General features: G+C 30.7%; 3 protein-coding genes across 3 annotated transcripts in view; 2 read left to right on the forward strand and 1 right to left on the reverse strand.

Moving 5' to 3' along the window:
* The window catches only part of LOC140049597 (IgGFc-binding protein-like), a 124,255-nt gene that overhangs the window by 75,113 nt on the left and 27,373 nt on the right, over positions 1-21,769 (reverse strand). The gene's annotated exons all lie outside the window — the stretch shown is intronic.
* Positions 753-8,029, forward strand: LOC140049599 (uncharacterized). The gene is made up of 3 exons (XM_072094527.1): positions 753-837; positions 3,427-3,557; positions 5,507-8,029. The coding sequence occupies exons 2-3, from the start codon at positions 3,550-3,552 to the stop codon at positions 6,909-6,911; spliced, it is 1,413 nt and encodes a 470-aa protein (XP_071950628.1). The 5' UTR covers positions 753-837; positions 3,427-3,549; the 3' UTR covers positions 6,912-8,029.
* LOC140049600 (uncharacterized) lies at positions 11,527-15,152 on the forward strand. Its single transcript, XM_072094528.1, has 2 exons — positions 11,527-11,576; positions 12,630-15,152. Exons 1-2 carry the CDS (start codon positions 11,569-11,571, stop codon positions 14,032-14,034), a joined length of 1,413 nt encoding a protein of 470 aa, XP_071950629.1. The 5' UTR covers positions 11,527-11,568; the 3' UTR covers positions 14,035-15,152.

The following is a 21,769-nucleotide window of genomic DNA, read 5'->3' on the forward strand; positions in this document are numbered from 1 at the left end:
TAGAGGAACCTCCATGGTTACACCAGCATTTTGTACAGTCTGTGCCTGGTGTGACTGTATAAACCTCAGAGTTTAGGTGATGGGAAGGGTAATAAAATCAAAATAAAACAGGTTTAATTGAGCTAGTATAGGTACTGTATATACTGTAGGAATTAACAATGAAGCTTATTGTTTACAATGTTTATACAAGTATATATCACAAAAATTAACACTTTAAACTAATAAATCTTAATCAATGTGTCAAAAGCAATTAATAATAATAATAATAATAATTTATTTGGAGATTACACTTTTACAACAGTGGCACTCGACCAAATGGAAGGTGCATCCAAGAGAAATATAAAAAAAAAAAAAAACATGATATAGAAAATAACAATTACAATAAAAAGTCGACGTAGGTCAACATGTCAAAACAATTCAACTACAGTAACTACAATACCATTGAACTGACACCTAAAAATACAAAATATAATATCCAATTACTTTAACCCTATTTAAATTACACAATATATATATATATATATAAAGGAGGAAGTTAAACAAAACCTAACAAGTAATTGGTTCATAAATCTCTAATCCATAAACTGCTCCATTCATTGGAATGGAATTTGAGTAATTTATCTATGTATTAAGATTGCATTAAAGGATCAAGTTTAAGCATAAAACCTGAAGAGGTCGTGCTTATACAGGAATCGTTGGCAAGTGATGATACATGGAGATAAACAGATTGGGGATCAATTACAGACAATACAACAACTAGTATAGGAGATATTAAAAAATACACACACAGGATACAGGCAGTTCAGAGATATTCAATTCTATGATTAACAATACATGGTAAGGAAGCTTTATATTATTGTTATTGCAGCATTGTAGCATGCGTAACACCATGTTTCTTTGTATTTAACATTTGGTAAACTGATTGCAAGAAGCCCCAAGGGTAAAATCTATCAAAACAATTAACTCATCACCAAGTTTAAGTTGTTACATGGTGTCCTGGATGATTTATTTGGTTAATGTCTTTTGCATGGCTTCTAATAGTGCAATTCTGGGGCATGTTTCTGTTACATGATGCCAGATAGCAATTTGAAAATAGATTTTAAAAATATTATTGCTCCCAGGAATTGCTCCCAAAAAGTCATGCAAATCCAAGGGTGGGGAGGCGTCACCTGGAACGGTCTAGGCCCCACCTAGATACAGATATATACTATAGGGCATTTTACGTTACATAAAGTAAGTTCAATAATCAATGTCAATCAAGTAATCTTTATTTTAAAAGAATAAAGTTGCACAGCGATCACTGGTTAAATGGCGTTACAACACCCATGGATACGCTTTAGGAACTGTTATTTTAGAACACTATTTAACAGGTTGGGCCTATTTAAAAATGTTCCTCTTTCTGCTTCCAAAGAAATCATAGGTTCATTCACATGGGATTTAATGTGTTATTTTTGCAACAAGGTTGTATTGTGTGAAAAAACTTTATTCTTTTCATGATAGCATAAAAGACTGATTTTAAACACTTTTACTATTTCTAAAATATCGCCATGTTAAATGATATTTGCAAAAGTGACTAAAACTTTTCAAAACATTGGTAAACAGTAAATCATGATGTTCTAAAAAAACTACTACTTAAAATTGATCTGAATTAAACAGATATTGAAAAACACTAACCTCATATTTATGTGGCGGATGTTTTATTTATGTAGGCTTTTAATGTCTTTTGTGTGGTTTCAAGTAAATTACACTTTTTGTAGTGCATCGTATTAATTATTTTCCCATATGTTCATTTCTTTTAATTAATATATGAAATAAAATTATTGCAAATGTATTAACAAATCATAACAATTTAAAATATTTGAATAAAATCCTCCTTAGGTGTATTTGTTGGAAAGATCCAATGAATATACATTCATAAAATAAAAGGAGTGCCCGTTTGTACTTCTGTAGAACGATAACAATCAACCTCCAATAAGTAGATAATACAAAAGACAAACAAAATAAAAAAGTTTTCCTATTTATGTTGTCCAATCAGATAACATAGTAAGAGCAATAATAATGTGATGACACAACATTTTATTGATCATGAAATCATTTGATTGAATTTTAAAAAATATTACACATTTTTATAAAAAATCTACAGTTCTAGAATAAAATTGTTTTTCTCTCTTTTGCTTTATGCAAGTGAAATAATTATGTATTTATCGTTGATGGTTATCGTCCTCTCATATACATGCATTATGACTCCAAATAAGTGCTTTCTACCTTTTAAAAAACTCTCATGTTATTACATAATGATGTATCTTATGAAAATAAAATTGAAGTTTAAACATTCAAATTGATCTGTTTGAACATTTTAAAGAAGTTTAGTAAGTGGTTTATTTTTTGTAAAGTGTTAGTGTAAAGCACTTGGAAGAGAAGGGGTATAACTGGCAGGCAACTAGTAAGTGGTTTATTTTTTGTAAAGTGTTAGTGTAAAGCACTTGGAAGAGAAGGGGTATAACTGGCAGGCAACTAGTAAGTGGTTTATTTTTTGTAAAGTGTTAGTGTAAAGCACTTGGAAGAGAAGGGGTATAACTGGCAGGCAACTACTGCCTTAATGAAAGAAATAATATGATTTAATTAGAATCTATGAGGAAAATCGTTAAAATACATAAAAAGTGGTCGATAACAATAATTACTGACACTGCAAATAAACATGTTTATAAAAAAATTTCCAGGATAGGCCAAAAACCTTATTAGCTTATATCTGTATATTATTATTTCCTGTGTCAAAATAAACGTATTAATACAAAGATATAACAGTAAACAAAATAATCCAATCGAAAATAATCACGTTTTTGCGACTTTGTGTTATATTCGTATACCAGCTTTAATAATAGTACAAACCGATAACATTTTACAGTGTCCATAAAACATATTTTTAAATATGTTTTATGGGTCTAACTATATTCACAAATGAGTGAATATGCACTTAAATATTCATATGTAGTAATGTACATTTAACAAATTATATTTTAAATTTATATCATAAAATGTTATGATGTTATTGTACAGTAGTACTAGTAGAAAGAGTTTTAATAATGTCATTTGCTTTCACAGAATTAATCTCATTCTTTCTTGATTTAACTTCTGGATAAGTCTATCAAAACTAGTTTTTGACTGCCAAAATTGGATGGTTATTTATGACCCTGTAGGAAAAATGTTGGCCATGGGTGATATTTGATCATGAAAAGTCTTTATTTGAAGGAAGTTTTTAAATGTGGGGCTCCTAATTGGAAGGCGACCTAAATACTAATGATAACAAATAGTTAAGCAATTGGATCAACACAAATCCATATTAACATTTAGTTTCATATTTGAACGGTTATAAAAGGATTCACTTCGTTTTACCTTTACTTTATCCAATTGCTTCCTGTATCGCAGGCACAATAAAACAGGAAGATAGTCAAATCCATGGCTATAGCCTTGGAATGAATTGAACAGAACGCTATTGTACAAAAGCACTATAATTGGCATCAGGAGACATCACAGGACTATCATTAAACTATGAATAAGTAAGTGTTCACATTTTTTCTTCAATTTATATCAAACTAAAAGTTAATTTTTGTTTCTTTCCAATAGTTATTTATTGTTCTCTTTCTGGTTCCCAGGGGAATATAGACATATTGCAGAGAATATAATTTCATGTAGGCTAAATGTCTACTAAATTTTTGTGATTACCATTATTGTGGATATGAGTTGTATACTGATGTTATGCATTAAAAATGTAACTGGTACCTATTAATATTATGTATATACAGTGGAACCGTAATCACGTAGCCATAACATCGGCAGGGGTTCGAGGCTCACTCACTCCATGGTTCTGGTGGTAGAACAAGTCTACTCGGATAAAAACTATAAACTGTAGTCTCGTGTGCACTTTAAAAAACCTACTGTAGTACATCTTTCGAGACGAGTAGGGGGTTACCCCGGTGTATTAGTACATCACAGCCACTGATCACCAACTGGGCCCTCTGGGAGATCAGTCTTTGACTGAAGAGGTCACCCAGTATAAAGATAAAACAAACAAAACAAACAATATTTTAAGGCTTGAAATTTCCATATACAGTATGAGGCAGATACCAGGGTATGTTGATAGACGTATGTTATACTCTAAGGTTATACTATACTAGAAATCCTTGTTCAAAGGGGGAATAAGAATAATATTGAATTTTAATGAAATATCTATCTTTAAAAACCATTTCAATTTAAACATGTAAGCAGAGTTTGAAACTGATTTTTGTTGTTCAAACAGTTTCAACACAAATAAGTTTGCATGTTCACAACCAAGTTTAGCACCTGTTTGGTCTTTCCGTGCCTCCTTTTAATTGTTTTGTCCTCTTTGTTTATGTATATGGCAGAAATTGAATAAATAAAAAAAAAAAAAAAAAACACTTTTGCAAATCTAACACTCAAACACATGTTTGAATGCGAATAGCAATTCACATTTTTTTAAATTGAAGTGATCAGCAATGATTTGTCAACAGTTTTATTTGTAATTTCTGTTTTTGCTACACAACACTTTACTGTTTATTATTTAAAAACAATTATAAAAAAAAAATATATAATTTCTGTTTTTTTGTGCTCTTAAAAAATTCATATTCAATAAAAATCGTTCAGACAAATGGTCATCGACGAAAAATGTTAGCATTACTCAAATACAATGCGCTCAGGATGGTAAATGTTAGAAAACTCAAGGTCAACAGCAGTCAATCAAATAACCATGATTTTGTGTTATAGCTAAGTTGCACAGCGATAACTTAAATATTTAATGTTCCAACACACATTGGGTGATTTTAACCATTCTTTTGAGAAGCAATTTAACTGCTTATTTGAATTTTCTGCTGTCATGAAATAGGAGGACATTTTTTATCTATTCACACAGTTATTAATAAGGGGTTTTTTGTAGCAGAAATAGGTAGCCTACTACTGAGTTAGAAAATGACAGTAGTTTTTATTCAAACAGTTTCTAACCTTCATGCCTGTCATATCTAGAGCAGGCAGTTTACCTTGGTTTCTTCATACTCAATGTCAGTAGACAAATCCAGAACCACTTAGTGAAATTGGAAACAAATGTTTGAGCAACAAAAATTACATTCAAAAATTGTTCTTAAATCTCTGAAAAGTTTTTCAGTAGATATTTAACATTCTGTTATGCGGGTTCTCAACAGTTTTCTAGTGACGGTCTTGTAGTAATTTATAAAAAAAAAATCTTGCGCCCCAGATAGAGTATAGCGTTATGGGTGGGTTTGAGCCTTGGAGAATCTCATGGGATTTCAGGATATTACATCTTTTTTATTTACTTATTTTTTAGCAATAACTCTTTGCGTGCCGTACCATATTAAGTGCACTCTAAAGGCGCATTTGGTTTTTGCCTCGGCTGTTGAGAACCCCAATTTTACAATTTTTTGTTGAATTTCTTTCACATTAAAAAAATTATAGTTTTTTTTTTCTACTCTTTTAGCCTGGTAACTAGCATTCTCTATTTCCTAATGATTGAATCTACAATTTACAAGTCATATGGATCCCCAACTTGTCACCCGTCGAGGTCAACTTGGAAGGAAACTGATGACCCAGCAGTATGTATAGTGGATAACAACAACCCAGCACCACAGTTTAGTATTAATGGTATAGAGGTTCCAAGCAATAGAATTAGTACTACACGAAATGGCCCTACTACAGAACACCGATACCAACCATCACGATATGATAGTGGTCAAATTATGTTGTGTTCTGTTTTTGATAGCATGAATTGTACATTTGAATTCACAACAGTTGTCTACATGCCAAATGTTACGGTAACCAGGCTGTCACAGGATGAATTTTCATGTACTGTTGATGCAAACCCTTTGACTACTATTTTTTGGACCTCTGACCCAGATTACATCCTTCGATTTACAAACAAGGGAAATACCAAAACTCATTCTTCCAAGTCTGTTTTAATTGTAAATGACCCATCCAGGATTTCAGATGACACAACTTTTACATGTTCTATGAGTAATGACATGGGATATGATAGTGTGACAATATCATATAAGACTATGACATCAACAACTGAAATTAACACTGACGAAGAAAATGTTACTATTGAAAACGTAGGCCTATCCACAAGCACGCGGTTTCCTTTAACCAAAAACCCTAATGACAGCCGCGGTTCACCAACTGTTAATTGGACAGTTGCAAAAAGTGAGAATACGTCTACCTCTAAGAAATCAATATCTTTGTTGATGATATTAGCAATCATTGGCGGTATATTATGTTTGTTAATATTAGTGTTAATTGGTTTGCACATTCACAAACACTCTTATGACAGTCGCCGCAATACCGAAACCAAAAACGATGAAAATTCAGACCCTATTTATGCAGAGTTAAACATAATTAATATACCGCAAAATAACACAGAACAAAATTATACTTCAGTAATAGACCCTGTTGCTACAACGAGTATTATCAGCAACCATTATGAACAATTGCCAGAAATTATTTCTAATCACGTAGAAACTCCAAGTGATCCAACACTTGAACAGTCTTCGTTCAATGATTCTGAGTGTGTAGACCAAGTTGAATGTACTATTCAAGAGCTGGACAGTACCCCGTCAGAAAACAGTCCAGAGGAAGCGCCCTCATACTTTGTACTCGAGAAAGATGATGAGGAAGAGGAAAATGTTACTATTTATGAAGATATTAATGATAAACAAATTAATAACAATCAAAACGATGATAATGATTTGGATGATCAAAGACGTCTTAGTTCTACAGTACCGGCGGATGACAGTAATATTTATGCTGAAATTGGAAATATTAGTAAAGACTTTGTAGACCATGAAAATGAGATATATGAATCTATTGAAGCCAAGACACAAGAGTAATAAGTACCTTTTTGTTTTTTGGCAGACTTAAAAACATTAAAAACATTTAATGATAATTAAATTTGAGGAAATCGTTTCTTTTATTTAACATTTTTGTATATCTGCTATGGAGATTTCATTGGGAACATCTCAGGTTTGTTGTTCTCAGTTGCCCCTGGATTTTGTATCCCAGGTCTCGGCAGGTTAAAAGTGTGAATATATCTACAATTTCTCATCCCTATTTATGGTTTTGACCTTTTTTCTAATGGTGATGACATCATTCATCTGCTTCATAAACAAATACTGCTTTAATAATAATTTACTTTAAATGATTAGGTCTATTATTGGTCTGTTATAGCTGACATTAGACGGAGAACAACAAAAATCCGACGGGAGGTTGCATCGTTTTATCCCACCATAATAATTACAACTATAACACAATTCTGAATATCACTGTATTACTGTGCATCTTCCTATAATATTAATAATGTTGTAGAGTTATTATTTATAATATATTTTTCTTTTAGTTTATTTCCTATATGAAATTTCTTAATCCGATAATATTATTAATAATTTTTGGCTGTGAAAACATTACAGCTTATACAACATTTTTACCATCTGTTATAATTTACGATAAAAAAAAACCCAGTTCTAACATCATAAAATTAGGTTAGAAATTATTCATGGTTGACTCATGAAACTACATCATTGTGAAACAATAGAAGGTTAAAGAGTAACATAATTATTTGGCCTGTTTTTACCGCCTGCAAATAACTGGTTAAATTGAGTGTGGCTACTTGGAAGTAGAAACGGTGTTTAAAATGGCATTCTTAAAATTAATGACACCAAAATGCTTGCCATTTATTTATTTATTCTGTTTATTTATTCAGGTTTATAGTAAAAATATGCAGTCAGGAAGGCTGAAATTGTTGATTTACAAAAATATATATATATATATATATATATTTGCACTGATGAAGGGCTAGTGTTGCCTGAAAGCTCTGCTAACTTTTCTGGCTGTTTACTTTATCGTTTTGATTTAGCTTTTCGCTTTTTATTTTTGTATCTCCATTGAGATCCAGCCACTGATACCCACAGCATTGTCATTTTTTTCAGTAATTTGCCTTTGGATTTATATATATATATATATATATATATATATATATGGAATTACAAATGTATACTATATAAAATAAGTTTGATCAAATATTTAAAATTTTATAAAAAAATACAATTTTTAAAAGACAGTTAAAAGTTGAGTTAAATCTTCTATAAAATTTAAATAAAAAATGCATATTATAAATAGCTTCGCAGCGTGTGATCAATTTAATTACTGTTTAAATTTAGGATTCTACTTATAGTAAAGGCAGGCGAGGTCTTAAGATGGTTGGTCCTATTAACAGGTACATTAAATAGGGGTTTATCTACCAAGGTTGATGTAAGCTCTCTAGTAATAATGCGGTAGTCAAGCAGAATAAAGGCCCATTTACACTAGGACAATAACGATGGACGATAAATATATAAACATGCATTTTTTTTACATAAAACAAAATAAATTAGAAAGGTTTTCGTTCTAGAACTATAGGATAATCATTTATGCTGTCTTTGATAATAATAATATTTTTAAAATTCCAATCAAATGACGTCATGATAAATAAAAACAATAAAATCGTTGTATTGTCACGATATTATTGCTCTTACTAATCATGACGTCATTGATTGGACGTGTGAAAATATCATTTTCATCAAAGGAAGCATAGAAGGTTATTCTATAGTTCTAGAATGAACAGTTTTTATATTTCTTTTGTTTTATGTATGAAAAATGCATTTGTCTATTTATCGTCGATCGTTATCGTCCTAGTGTAAATGGGTCTTGACCGATAATTAACATTTATAGGTAAAGCACCAAATTCATACAGCTTTGCTGATTTTTTTTTTCTTTTTGGCTTCTCAAATAACTTGTGTTTCCCCCTCTTCCTAATGATACAAAATGGATCAGTTACCGGAATTCAGTTTTTATTCCCAGCAGAAGAAACATGTCCTTAGATCCTTCTGGATAATATAATATATTTGTATTAAATTGAATTACAAGTTTAAATAATGCTATAGTAAATCAAATGTAAATAATTTGCCATATTTATTTGTCATATTTATGTTATGATTTATCAATATTAATAATGATTTTAACAGTGACTTATTTGTGTCATTTATTTTAATATTTTTTACCTCAAATGTAATTTAGATTACAGATTGTAAGATTTGATGACAAACCTTATAATTTAATTTTGAGTAAATATCGTATAAAATGGTATGGATTTACTATTTAATGTAATAAGGTGTAAAGTTTATTTCCTAATTCTAAATCTTCATCATCGTAATTTCTACAATCAACATATTGATTATTACGAAACAAGATGCCTACTTTAAAGATGTATTGTCCCCCAAAAACATGAAAAATGAAGATTAATTAAATCAGACTTTGAATAGGTTATTTTGTAGTTTTAATTAAGTTAATTACTTCCGTAGAAAAAAAAAACCGAAAAAATTTTCAATTTGACCATTTTTTGCTTTAAATTCCAGTTTTTTCAGGTAAATAAATTTGTTTTGGATTCAATTTTTAGTCGAAGTCAATAACTATTATGTGACATTAGAATGGCATACTCAACAACAAAAATTTTATAAATTATTTTTCAGGGAGACAATACATCTTTAAGTAGTGGCTGTGTGTGACAGTGGTGTGAATTAGTACACTGGGGTAACTACTTGTCTCGAAAGATGTACTAGGTTCTTTAAGCACACTGGACATAACGTGTATAGTCCTAATCCAAGAAGAATTGTTCTACCACCCGAACAATGGAGCGAATGCAGCTCGAACCCTTGCCGATACTATGGTTACTGTATGTATTACATTTTCGCTGTCTTAACCACTCCATAAAAAAGTTATTTATATGTATAATTTTAGTGAATAGATATAAAAAAAATGATTTTAACACAAGTTTTAAAAGATTTCAATTTGTTCTATCAGATGTTGCCATTATTTAGAAAACTCAAGCAACTCATACACTTTTTATAACTCATCATCTTGGTAATTTTTTTTAAAATAAAGTACCAATTTAAAGAGATTTAATTATGTAAATCATTTATTTATTTATTATTACTTGTATAGTGCACATTTATACAACATTTAATTATAAATCAGCAGCGTTTCACATCAATTAGTATCGTAACATTGTTTGAAATATAGTGCCTTTAAATGTTTTTAAATTGATTATTAGTCGTCTAAGTGTTTAATGTGACTTGGTAAACTGTTCCAAATTTTGGGTCGTGCTACGGCAAACGAACGGTCAGCAAATTTCTTTCGTTTAGTTCGTGGGATTGTCAGGTTAACATTGCTGGTGCTTGAACGTGTACTGCGAGAAACATTAATTATAACTGATGTCTCAAAATATTAGTATACAGTGACAGGGAGACGAAACATTTTGAGGTGCTGAAAATCACATAGCTATATTTAAAATTGAAATCTGCTGAAAATTTTCCACAAGATGAGGACAGAATAAACTTGAACATTAGAAATTTAAATAAAATATTTAAAAGATTTTTGAGATTTAAAATGTGCAAACAAAAATGGGATAAATTAAAAGCTGACAATTTTTTTAATTTTTTTTTTGGGCAATGCCAGCCAGTATATATTGTTGTATATATACATTTTGATTTAAATAATCTTCATCTTTATAGTATGATATTGATGGTTGATGGAAGTTACAAAAATAATCTTTTTACTGATCTTTTTTCTTATAAATAAAATTGTTTGTTTTTCTGATAAAAGAAATAGAAGTAGTTTTATTAAAAGAAGAAGATTATCCTATCACAAATAATTTACAATATTATGTATCGATCATTTTTATAATAAATAGAATTGGCATAAAATAACTTAATTTATTTTTCTTGTCGAATGAAAAACTAGAATATAAATAGAAAATGGAACAAATTTCAAATTCTACAACCTATTTGTTTAAAACATTATGCATAAGGAAACTATAAATTTTACAATTATATATTTTCAAAGAAAACAAGCATATTTCTACAGCTAATGGTCAGGCCTTGTCTTTTAAGGCGGGTGAGTGCGATCACTCACCTAAAACACTCCTAAACAGCCCTTGAGGAGTGCGATTTACAAGTTACAACACGCTTAAATACAAACAGCACACCTACAAGAGTGCAATTTGTAGCACACCTATAATTTTCAAAAGATAAGGCCGGAATGGTATGATGTGCAATTTTCAGATTGAAAGTACTGTATACCATACACCTTTATCAATTGGGTATGACATCACAAGTATAGTTGTTTTTCTAACTCCAAGAATATGTCTGCTGCACCTATAAGTTAGCATAAACCAGTACGCTAATATATACAACAATTTAAATAATGTAAACAAAGTAAAATCATACAAATTAGCTAAAAAAATTAAAGAAAAAAAAACGACTTGTTGTGCCAAAGATGCCATTAAATCCAATTTCCAAGTAACCTTCCAACATTATCTTGTTTTACATATTTATTATTATTATTGCTTCCTGTAGTGTAACACAACATTGGAATAGTATTAAACAGAAAATGCTTAGGTTGTATGGAAGCAACATCGTATTTGTATCAGGAAACGAAATACCACATCATATCACTATGAATAAGTAAGTGCTGACATTTTCTCTTCAATCTATATCAAAACTCAAACATTTAAATGTTAGCTACTTATTGACATGCCCTTTTTATTTCTAAAAATTAGACATTTCAAAGAATAAATGTCATATAGGCAAGTTAAAGCCCCATTCCCTACGTTTTTTAGATCTAATTTAAGATCACAAACTATATTTAATGTAAAAATAATACTATATGGTCCTATTGCGATAACTTTTTTCGTCTTTAAACGGTTAAAAATGTGAAAAATAAATCGATTCTAATAATTATAGCGGCCCGCTATAAATCCCAAAATGCATTGCGCGCGGATTGATATTTTTGTTTTTCACCTGTAATTCGCCCACTTTTCGATCGATCGTGAAGCCAAAACAAATGGAAGACTCCTAACTTTTCAGCGAAAATACCGGGTTTTCCCCAATTTGTATCAACGGAGTCTGGCAAAAATAGAAAGACAATTAATGCAGCAACTATACAACGTCAGGCTAGGTATATAGCTAGCGTACGATGTTCGTACGTTATCGATGTTTACCAGCTAGGCCTACAAAACTAAGCCTAGCTAGGCTAGGCCCAAGACCGTCCACGAGAGGTCGATCGCCGCGAGCTACTTAGGTAGTGCATTGTTTCTCACTTTTTATCATAATTTACCATAAAACGTACATTTAAGACAAGGAATGACATGGTTTAATGTTTTTAAAGTGATATATATGTATTATTTTCCAAAAAACGTCCAAAATTGCAGGGAAGGGGTCTTTAAAGGGCTAGAAATTTATCAAAATCTAACTTAGTAAAATCAGCAACTTAACTAGTGTAGCAAGCAAATGTTTTGGTAAATTACAAGTTTGGTAGTTTGAATTTCGAGCAATGTAACTTGAGTAAAAGTATGGTGTGAACCATGATACAGTTAACCTAAAATAGTTGGTAACTTAACTAAGTTGTTGCATCGTCTGTCTGGAATCCTGTTGTGATATTTAACAGGCCTTGTTGAATTTATATCTTTCCAGGTAAGAAAAGTATACTGTGATATGTTTTTCTGTTTATTGTTTTAGCCTGGTAACTGGCATTCTCTATTTTCTATTGATTGAATCTACAATATATCAGTCATATGGATTCCCAAAATGTCACCCGTCGAGGTCAACTTGGAAGGAAACTGATGACCCAGCAGTATGTATAGTGGATAACAACAACCCAGCACCACAGTTTAGTATTAATGGTATAGAGGTTCCAAGCAATAGAATTAGTACTACACGAAATGGCCCTACTACAGAACACCGATACCAACCATCACGATATGATAGTGGTCAAATTATGTTGTGTTCTGTTTTTGATAGCATGAATTGTACATTTGAATTCACAACAGTTGTCTACATGCCAAATGTTACGGTAACCAGGCTGTCACAGGATGAATTTTCATGTACTGTTGATGCAAACCCTTTGACTACTATTTTTTGGACCTCTGACCCAGATTACATCCTTCGATTTACAAACAAGGGAAATACCAAAACTCATTCTTCCAAGTCTGTTTTAATTGTAAATGACCCATCCAGGATTTCAGATGACACAACTTTTACATGTTCTATGAGTAATGACATGGGATATGATAGTGTGACAATATCATATAAGACTATGACATCAACAACTGAAATTAACACTGACGAAGAAAATGTTACTATTGAAAACGTAGGCCTATCCACAAGCACGCGGTTTCCTTTAACCAAAAACCCTAATGACAGCCGCGGTTCACCAACTGTTAATTGGACAGTTGCAAAAAGTGAGAATACGTCTACCTCTAAGAAATCAATATCTTTGTTGATGATATTAGCAATCATTGGCGGTATATTATGTTTGTTAATATTAGTGTTAATTGGTTTGCACATTCACAAACACTCTTATGACAGTCGCCGCAATACCGAAACCAAAAACGATGAAAATTCAGACCCTATTTATGCAGAGTTAAACATAATTAATATACCGCAAAATAACACAGAACAAAATTATACTTCAGTAATAGACCCTGTTGCTACAACGAGTATTATCAGCAACCATTATGAACAATTGCCAGAAATTATTTCTAATCACGTAGAAACTCCAAGTGATCCAACACTTGAACAGTCTTCGTTCAATGATTCTGAGTGTGTAGACCAAGTTGAATGTACTATTCAAGAGCTGGACAGTACCCCGTCAGAAAACAGTCCAGAGGAAGCGCCCTCATACTTTGTACTCGAGAAAGATGATGAGGAAGAGGAAAATGTTACTATTTATGAAGATATTAATGATAAACAAATTAATAACAATCAAAACGATGATAATGATTTGGATGATCAAAGACGTCTTAGTTCTACAGTACCGGCGGATGACAGTAATATTTATGCTGAAATTGGAAATATTAGTAAAGACTTTGTAGACCATGAAAATGAGATATATGAATCTATTGAAGCCAAGACACAAGAGTAATAAGTACCTTTTTGTTTTTTGGCAGACTTAAAAACATTAAAAACATTTAATGATAATTAAATTTGAGGAAATCGTTTCTTTTATTTAACATTTTTGTATATCTGCTATGGAGATTTCATTGGGAACATCTCAGGTTTGTTGTTCTCAGTTGCCCCTGGATTTTGTATCCCAGGTCTCGGCAGGTTAAAAGTGTGAATATATCTACAATTTCTCATCCCTATTTATGGTTTTGACCTTTTTTCTAATGGTGATGACATCATTCATCTGCTTCATAAACAAATACTGCTTTAATAATAATTTACTTTAAATGATTAGGTCTATTATTGGTCTGTTATAGCTGACATTAGACGGAGAACAACAAAAATCCGACGGGAGGTTGCATCGTTTTATCCCACCATAATAATTACAACTATAACACAATTCTGAATATCACTGTATTACTGTGCATCTTCCTATAATATTAATAATGTTGTAGAGTTATTATTTATAATATATTTTTCTTTTAGTTTATTTCCTATATGAAATTTCTTAATCCGATAATATTATTAATAATTTTTGGCTGTGAAAACATTACAGCTTATACAACATTTTTACCATCTGTTATAATTTACGATAAAAAAAAACCCAGTTCTAACATCATAAAATTAGGTTAGAAATTATTCATGGTTGACTCATGAAACTACATCATTGTGAAACAATAGAAGGTTAAAGAGTAACATAATTATTTGGCCTGTTTTTACCGCCTGCAAATAACTGGTTAAATTGAGTGTGGCTACTTGGAAGTAGAAACGGTGTTTAAAATGGCATTCTTAAAATTAATGACACCAAAATGCTTGCCATTTATTTATTTATTCTGTTTATTTATTCAGGTTTATAGTAAAAATATGCAGTCAGGAAGGCTGAAATTGTTGATTTACAAAAATATATATATATATATATATATATTTGCACTGATGAAGGGCTAGTGTTGCCTGAAAGCTCTGCTAACTTTTCTGGCTGTTTACTTTATCGTTTTGATTTAGCTTTTCGCTTTTTATTTTTGTATCTCCATTGAGATCCAGCCACTGATACCCACAGCATTGTCATTTTTTTCAGTAATTTGCCTTTGGATTTATATATATATATATATATATATATATATATGGAATTACAAATGTATACTATATAAAATAAGTTTGATCAAATATTTAAAATTTTATAAAAAAATACAATTTTTAAAAGACAGTTAAAAGTTGAGTTAAATCTTCTATAAAATTTAAATAAAAAATGCATATTATAAATAGCTTCGCAGCGTGTGATCAATTTAATTACTGTTTAAATTTAGGATTCTACTTATAGTAAAGGCAGGCGAGGTCTTAAGATGGTTGGTCCTATTAACAGGTACATTAAATAGGGGTTTATCTACCAAGGTTGATGTAAGCTCTCTAGTAATAATGCGGTAGTCAAGCAGAATAAAGGCCCATTTACACTAGGACAATAACGATGGACGATAAATATATAAACATGCATTTTTTTTACATAAAACAAAATAAATTAGAAAGGTTTTCGTTCTAGAACTATAGGATAATCATTTATGCTGTCTTTGATAATAATAATATTTTTAAAATTCCAATCAAATGACGTCATGATAAATAAAAACAATAAAATCGTTGTATTGTCACGATATTATTGCTCTTACTAATCATGACGTCATTGATTGGACGTGTGAAAATATCATTTTCATCAAAGGAAGCATAGAAGGTTATTCTATAGTTCTAGAATGAACAGTTTTTATATTTCTTTTGTTTTATGTATGAAAAATGCATTTGTCTATTTATCGTCGATCGTTATCGTCCTAGTGTAAATGGGTCTTGACCGATAATTAACATTTATAGGTAAAGCACCAAATTCATACAGCTTTGCTGATTTTTTTTTTCTTTTTGGCTTCTCAAATAACTTGTGTTTCCCCCTCTTCCTAATGATACAAAATGGATCAGTTACCGGAATTCAGTTTTTATTCCCAGCAGAAGAAACATGTCCTTAGATCCTTCTGGATAATATAATATATTTGTATTAAATTGAATTACAAGTTTAAATAATGCTATAGTAAATCAAATGTAAATAATTTGCCATATTTATTTGTCATATTTATGTTATGATTTATCAATATTAATAATGATTTTAACAGTGACTTATTTGTGTCATTTATTTTAATATTTTTTACCTCAAATGTAATTTAGATTACAGATTGTAAGATTTGATGACAAACCTTATAATTTAATTTTGAGTAAATATCGTATAAAATGGTATGGATTTACTATTTAATGTAATAAGGTGTAAAGTTTATTTCCTAATTCTAAATCTTCATCATCGTAATTTCTACAATCAACATATTGATTATTACGAAACAAGATGCCTACTTTAAAGATGTATTGTCCCCCAAAAACATGAAAAATGAAGATTAATTAAATCAGACTTTGAATAGGTTATTTTGTAGTTTTAATTAAGTTAATTACTTCCGTAGAAAAAAAAAACCGAAAAAATTTTCAATTTGACCATTTTTTGCTTTAAATTCCAGTTTTTTCAGGTAAATAAATTTGTTTTGGATTCAATTTTTAGTCGAAGTCAATAACTATTATGTGACATTAGAATGGCATACTCAACAACAAAAATTTTATAAATTATTTTTCAGGGAGACAATACATCTTTAAGTAGTGGCTGTGTGTGACAGTGGTGTGAATTAGTACACTGGGGTAACTACTTGTCTCGAAAGATGTACTAGGTTCTTTAAGCACACTGGACATAACGTGTATAGTCCTAATCCAAGAAGAATTGTTCTACCACCCGAACAATGGAGCGAATGCAGCTCGAACCCTTGCCGATACTATGGTTACTGTATGTATTACATTTTCGCTGTCTTAACCACTCCATAAAAAAGTTATTTATATGTATAATTTTAGTGAATAGATATAAAAAAAATGATTTTAACACAAGTTTTAAAAGATTTCAATTTGTTCTATCAGATGTTGCCATTATTTAGAAAACTCAAGCAACTCATACACTTTTTATAACTCATCATCTTGGTAATTTTTTTTAAAATAAAGTACCAATTTAAAGAGATTTAATTATGTAAATCATTTATTTATTTATTATTACTTGTATAGTGCACATTTATACAACATTTAATTATAAATCAGCAGCGTTTCACATCAATTAGTATCGTAACATTGTTTGAAATATAGTGCCTTTAAATGTTTTTAAATTGATTATTAGTCGTCTAAGTGTTTAATGTGACTTGGTAAACTGTTCCAAATTTTGGGTCGTGCTACGGCAAACGAACGGTCAGCAAATTTCTTTCGTTTAGTTCGTGGGATTGTCAGGTTAACATTGCTGGTGCTTGAACGTGTACTGCGAGAAACATTAATTATAACTGATGTCTCAAAATATTAGTATACAGTGACAGGGAGACGAAACATTTTGAGGTGCTGAAAATCACATAGCTATATTTAAAATTGAAATCTGCTGAAAATTTTCCACAAGATGAGGACAGAATAAACTTGAACATTAGAAATTTAAATAAAATATTTAAAAGATTTTTGAGATTTAAAATGTGCAAACAAAAATGGGATAAATTAAAAGCTGACAATTTTTTTAATTTTTTTTTTGGGCAATGCCAGCCAGTATATATTGTTGTATATATACATTTTGATTTAAATAATCTTCATCTTTATAGTATGATATTGATGGTTGATGGAAGTTACAAAAATAATCTTTTTACTGATCTTTTTTCTTATAAATAAAATTGTTTGTTTTTCTGATAAAAGAAATAGAAGTAGTTTTATTAAAAGAAGAAGATTATCCTATCACAAATAATTTACAATATTATGTATCGATCATTTTTATAATAAATAGAATTGGCATAAAATAACTTAATTTATTTTTCTTGTCGAATGAAAAACTAGAATATAAATAGAAAATGGAACAAATTTCAAATTCTACAACCTATTTGTTTAAAACATTATGCATAAGGAAACTATAAATTTTACAATTATATATTTTCAAAGAAAACAAGCATATTTCTACAGCTAATGGTCAGGCCTTGTCTTTTAAGGCGGGTGAGTGCGATCACTCACCTAAAACACTCCTAAACAGCCCTTGAGGAGTGCGATTTACAAGTTACAACACGCTTAAATACAAACAGCACACCTACAAGAGTGCAATTTGTAGCACACCTATAATTTTCAAAAGATAAGGCCGGAATGGTATGATGTGCAATTTTCAGATTGAAAGTACTGTATACCATACACCTTTATCAATTGGGTATGACATCACAAGTATAGTTGTTTTTCTAACTCCAAGAATATGTCTGCTGCACCTATAAGTTAGCATAAACCAGTACGCTAATATATACAACAATTTAAATAATGTAAACAAAGTAAAATCATACAAATTAGCTAAAAAAATTAAAGAAAAAAAAACGACTTGTTGTGCCAAAGATGCCATTAAATCCAATTTCCAAGTAACCTTCCAACATTATCTTGTTTTACATATTTATTATTATTATTGCTTCCTGTAGTGTAACACAACATTGGAATAGTATTAAACAGAAAATGCTTAGGTTGTATGGAAGCAACATCGTATTTGTATCAGGAAACGAAATACCACATCATATCACTATGAATAAGTAAGTGCTGACATTTTCTCTTCAATCTATATCAAAACTCAAACATTTAAATGTTAGCTACTTATTGACATGCCCTTTTTATTTCTAAAAATTAGACATTTCAAAGAATAAATGTCATATAGGCAAGTTAAAGCCCCATTCCCTACGTTTTTTAGATCTAATTTAAGATCACAAACTATATTTAATGTAAAAATAATACTATATGGTCCTATTGCGATAACTTTTTTCGTCTTTAAACGGTTAAAAATGTGAAAAATAAATCGATTCTAATAATTATAGCGGCCCGCTATAAATCCCAAAATGCATTGCGCGCGGATTGATATTTTTGTTTTTCACCTGTAATTCGCCCACTTTTCGATCGATCGTGAAGCCAAAACAAATGGAAGACTCCTAACTTTTCAGCGAAAATACCGGGTTTTCCCCAATTTGTATCAACGGAGTCTGGCAAAAATAGAAAGACAATTAATGCAGCAACTATACAACGTCAGGCTAGGTATATAGCTAGCGTACGATGTTCGTACGTTATCGATGTTTACCAGCTAGGCCTACAAAACTAAGCCTAGCTAGGCTAGGCCCAAGACCGTCCACGAGAGGTCGATCGCCGCGAGCTACTTAGGTAGTGCATTGTTTCTCACTTTTTATCATAATTTACCATAAAACGTACATTTAAGACAAGGAATGACATGGTTTAATGTTTTTAAAGTGATATATATGTATTATTTTCCAAAAAACGTCCAAAATTGCAGGGAAGGGGTCTTTAAAGGGCTAGAAATTTATCAAAATCTAACTTAGTAAAATCAGCAACTTAACTAGTGTAGCAAGCAAATGTTTTGGTAAATTACAAGTTTGGTAGTTTGAATTTCGAGCAATGTAACTTGAGTAAAAGTATGGTGTGAACCATGATACAGTTAACCTAAAATAGTTGGTAACTTAACTAAGTTGTTGCATCGTCTGTCTGGAATCCTGTTGTGATATTTAACAGGCCTTGTTGAATTTATATCTTTCCAGGTAAGAAAAGTATACTGTGATATGTTTTTCTGTTTATTGTTTTAGCCTGGTAACTGGCATTCTCTATTTTCTATTGATTGAATCTACAATATATCAGTCATATGGATTCCCAAAATGTCACCCATTGAGGTCAACTTGGAAGGAAACTGATGACCCAGCACTATGTATAGTGGCTAACAACCACCCAGCCCCAAAGTTTAGTATTAATGGTACAGGGGTTCCAAGCAATAGAATTAGTACTACACGCAACGGACCTACTGCAGAATACCGGTACCAACCATCACGATATGATAGTGGTCAAATTATGTTGTGTTCTGTTTTTGATAGCATGAATTGTACATTTGAATTCACAACAGTTATCTACAAGCCAAATGTTACGGTAACCAGGCTGTCACAGGATGAATTTTTGTGTACTGTTGATGCAAACCCTTTGACTACTATTTTTTGGACCTCTGACCCAGGATACATCATTCGATTTACAAATAAGGGAAATACCAAAACTCATTCTTCCAAGTCTGTTTTAATTGTAAATGACCCATCTAGGATTTCGGATGACACAACTTTTACCTGTTCTATGAGAAATGAAATTGGAAATGATAGTGTGACAATATCATATAAGACTATAACATCAACAACTAAAATAAACACTGACGAAGAAAATGTTATAATTGAAAACATATCCACAAACACACTGTTTCCTTCAAACAAAAACCCTAATGACAGCCGCGGTTCACAAACTGTTAACTGGACAGTTGCAAAAATTGAGTCAATTTCTCCCAAATCGCTACCCATTTTGATGATAATAGTAGGAAGAGGTCTTTTAATATTAGTGCTGGTTGCTTTATACATTTACAAACTATGTAACAGTCGCCAAAACACTGAGTCCAAAAAATGATAAGAATTCAGACCCTATTTATGACTTAAAAATATATGCGGCAAAATAACAATCCAAACATTTATTTCTGCATAGAACCTGTTGTTACCTCCCGCAATGTACATGCCATAAGTTTAGTTATTGATTTGTTTTACGTAGCACCAGCAGCATGAGTTTTGATTTAATTTTGCTGAATTACTGCAATTACGCAAACAATACACTTTTCATTGCAGTGATTTTAATACCAAATATATTCTATACATTTTAGCAGTACACTGTATGTATACTAAATTCTGTGGGCCTACAGTATATCACTGCAAACTATAACTGCTATTGCTATATATAAAGTCATTGATTGTACTATTATTCAGTAATGCTTTGGTAATGGGTAACAGGCAGTGAACACTAAACCAATCATGTCTCGCTCTCAATATTTTTTATTCAATTAATATATGTGTTGATCCATATTCATCCAATAAAGCAACAATCATTCAAAAATAAAACCGAACTGTGAAACCATAACAAGGAAAAAACATTTCAGTATTTCTCATGGAAAAAATAGAGATGTTGATCAAAGTACAAGGTCAATTATAAGCCACAGGATAATGTTAAACACAATCTCATCACCTGTAGGTTTATGGTTACTTGTTATTCTTGCACAGGTTCAACAAGCTTTCTTTCAACAACCTTAATGGTTTTTAAGGATGTTGTTTTTGGTAAGCTAGGAAGTTGTAAAGACATACCAGGTATTAAATAAAGGAAATCTGTTCTAATTTCACTCGTATTAATTATAAGTTAGCGAGGATGAGCTCAGACCTAATAACCCTGTTGTGGGCTCAAATGTGGGTGGTTAATTGTCCACAATATTTTTTATATAAATTAGTGCTTTTTCCAAATTGTTTGTTTGTTGGTTTAAAAAATATATTCACTTTCTCTAATTTTAGAATTTTTTTTGTTTTTGGACCTGACATTCTCAATGAATGACTAAGCGAAACACTCTCAAATTTATTTTTTTTTTTTTTTCAAAATAAAAGTATTAACTATTATCATCACTATAAATGTGTATTTTTTTTTATAAATGTAAAATATTTATATATATTTGCAACATTAGCATTTCAGTCACATGCTTGTATTGTATGTTTTTAATGTTAGTAAGTATGAATAAAAATATACCAATATTTTAAAAATAC

This window comes from Antedon mediterranea, chromosome 5 (genome assembly GCF_964355755.1).
Source record: "Antedon mediterranea chromosome 5, ecAntMedi1.1, whole genome shotgun sequence".
NCBI classification, from domain to species: domain Eukaryota; kingdom Metazoa; phylum Echinodermata; class Crinoidea; order Comatulida; family Antedonidae; genus Antedon; species Antedon mediterranea.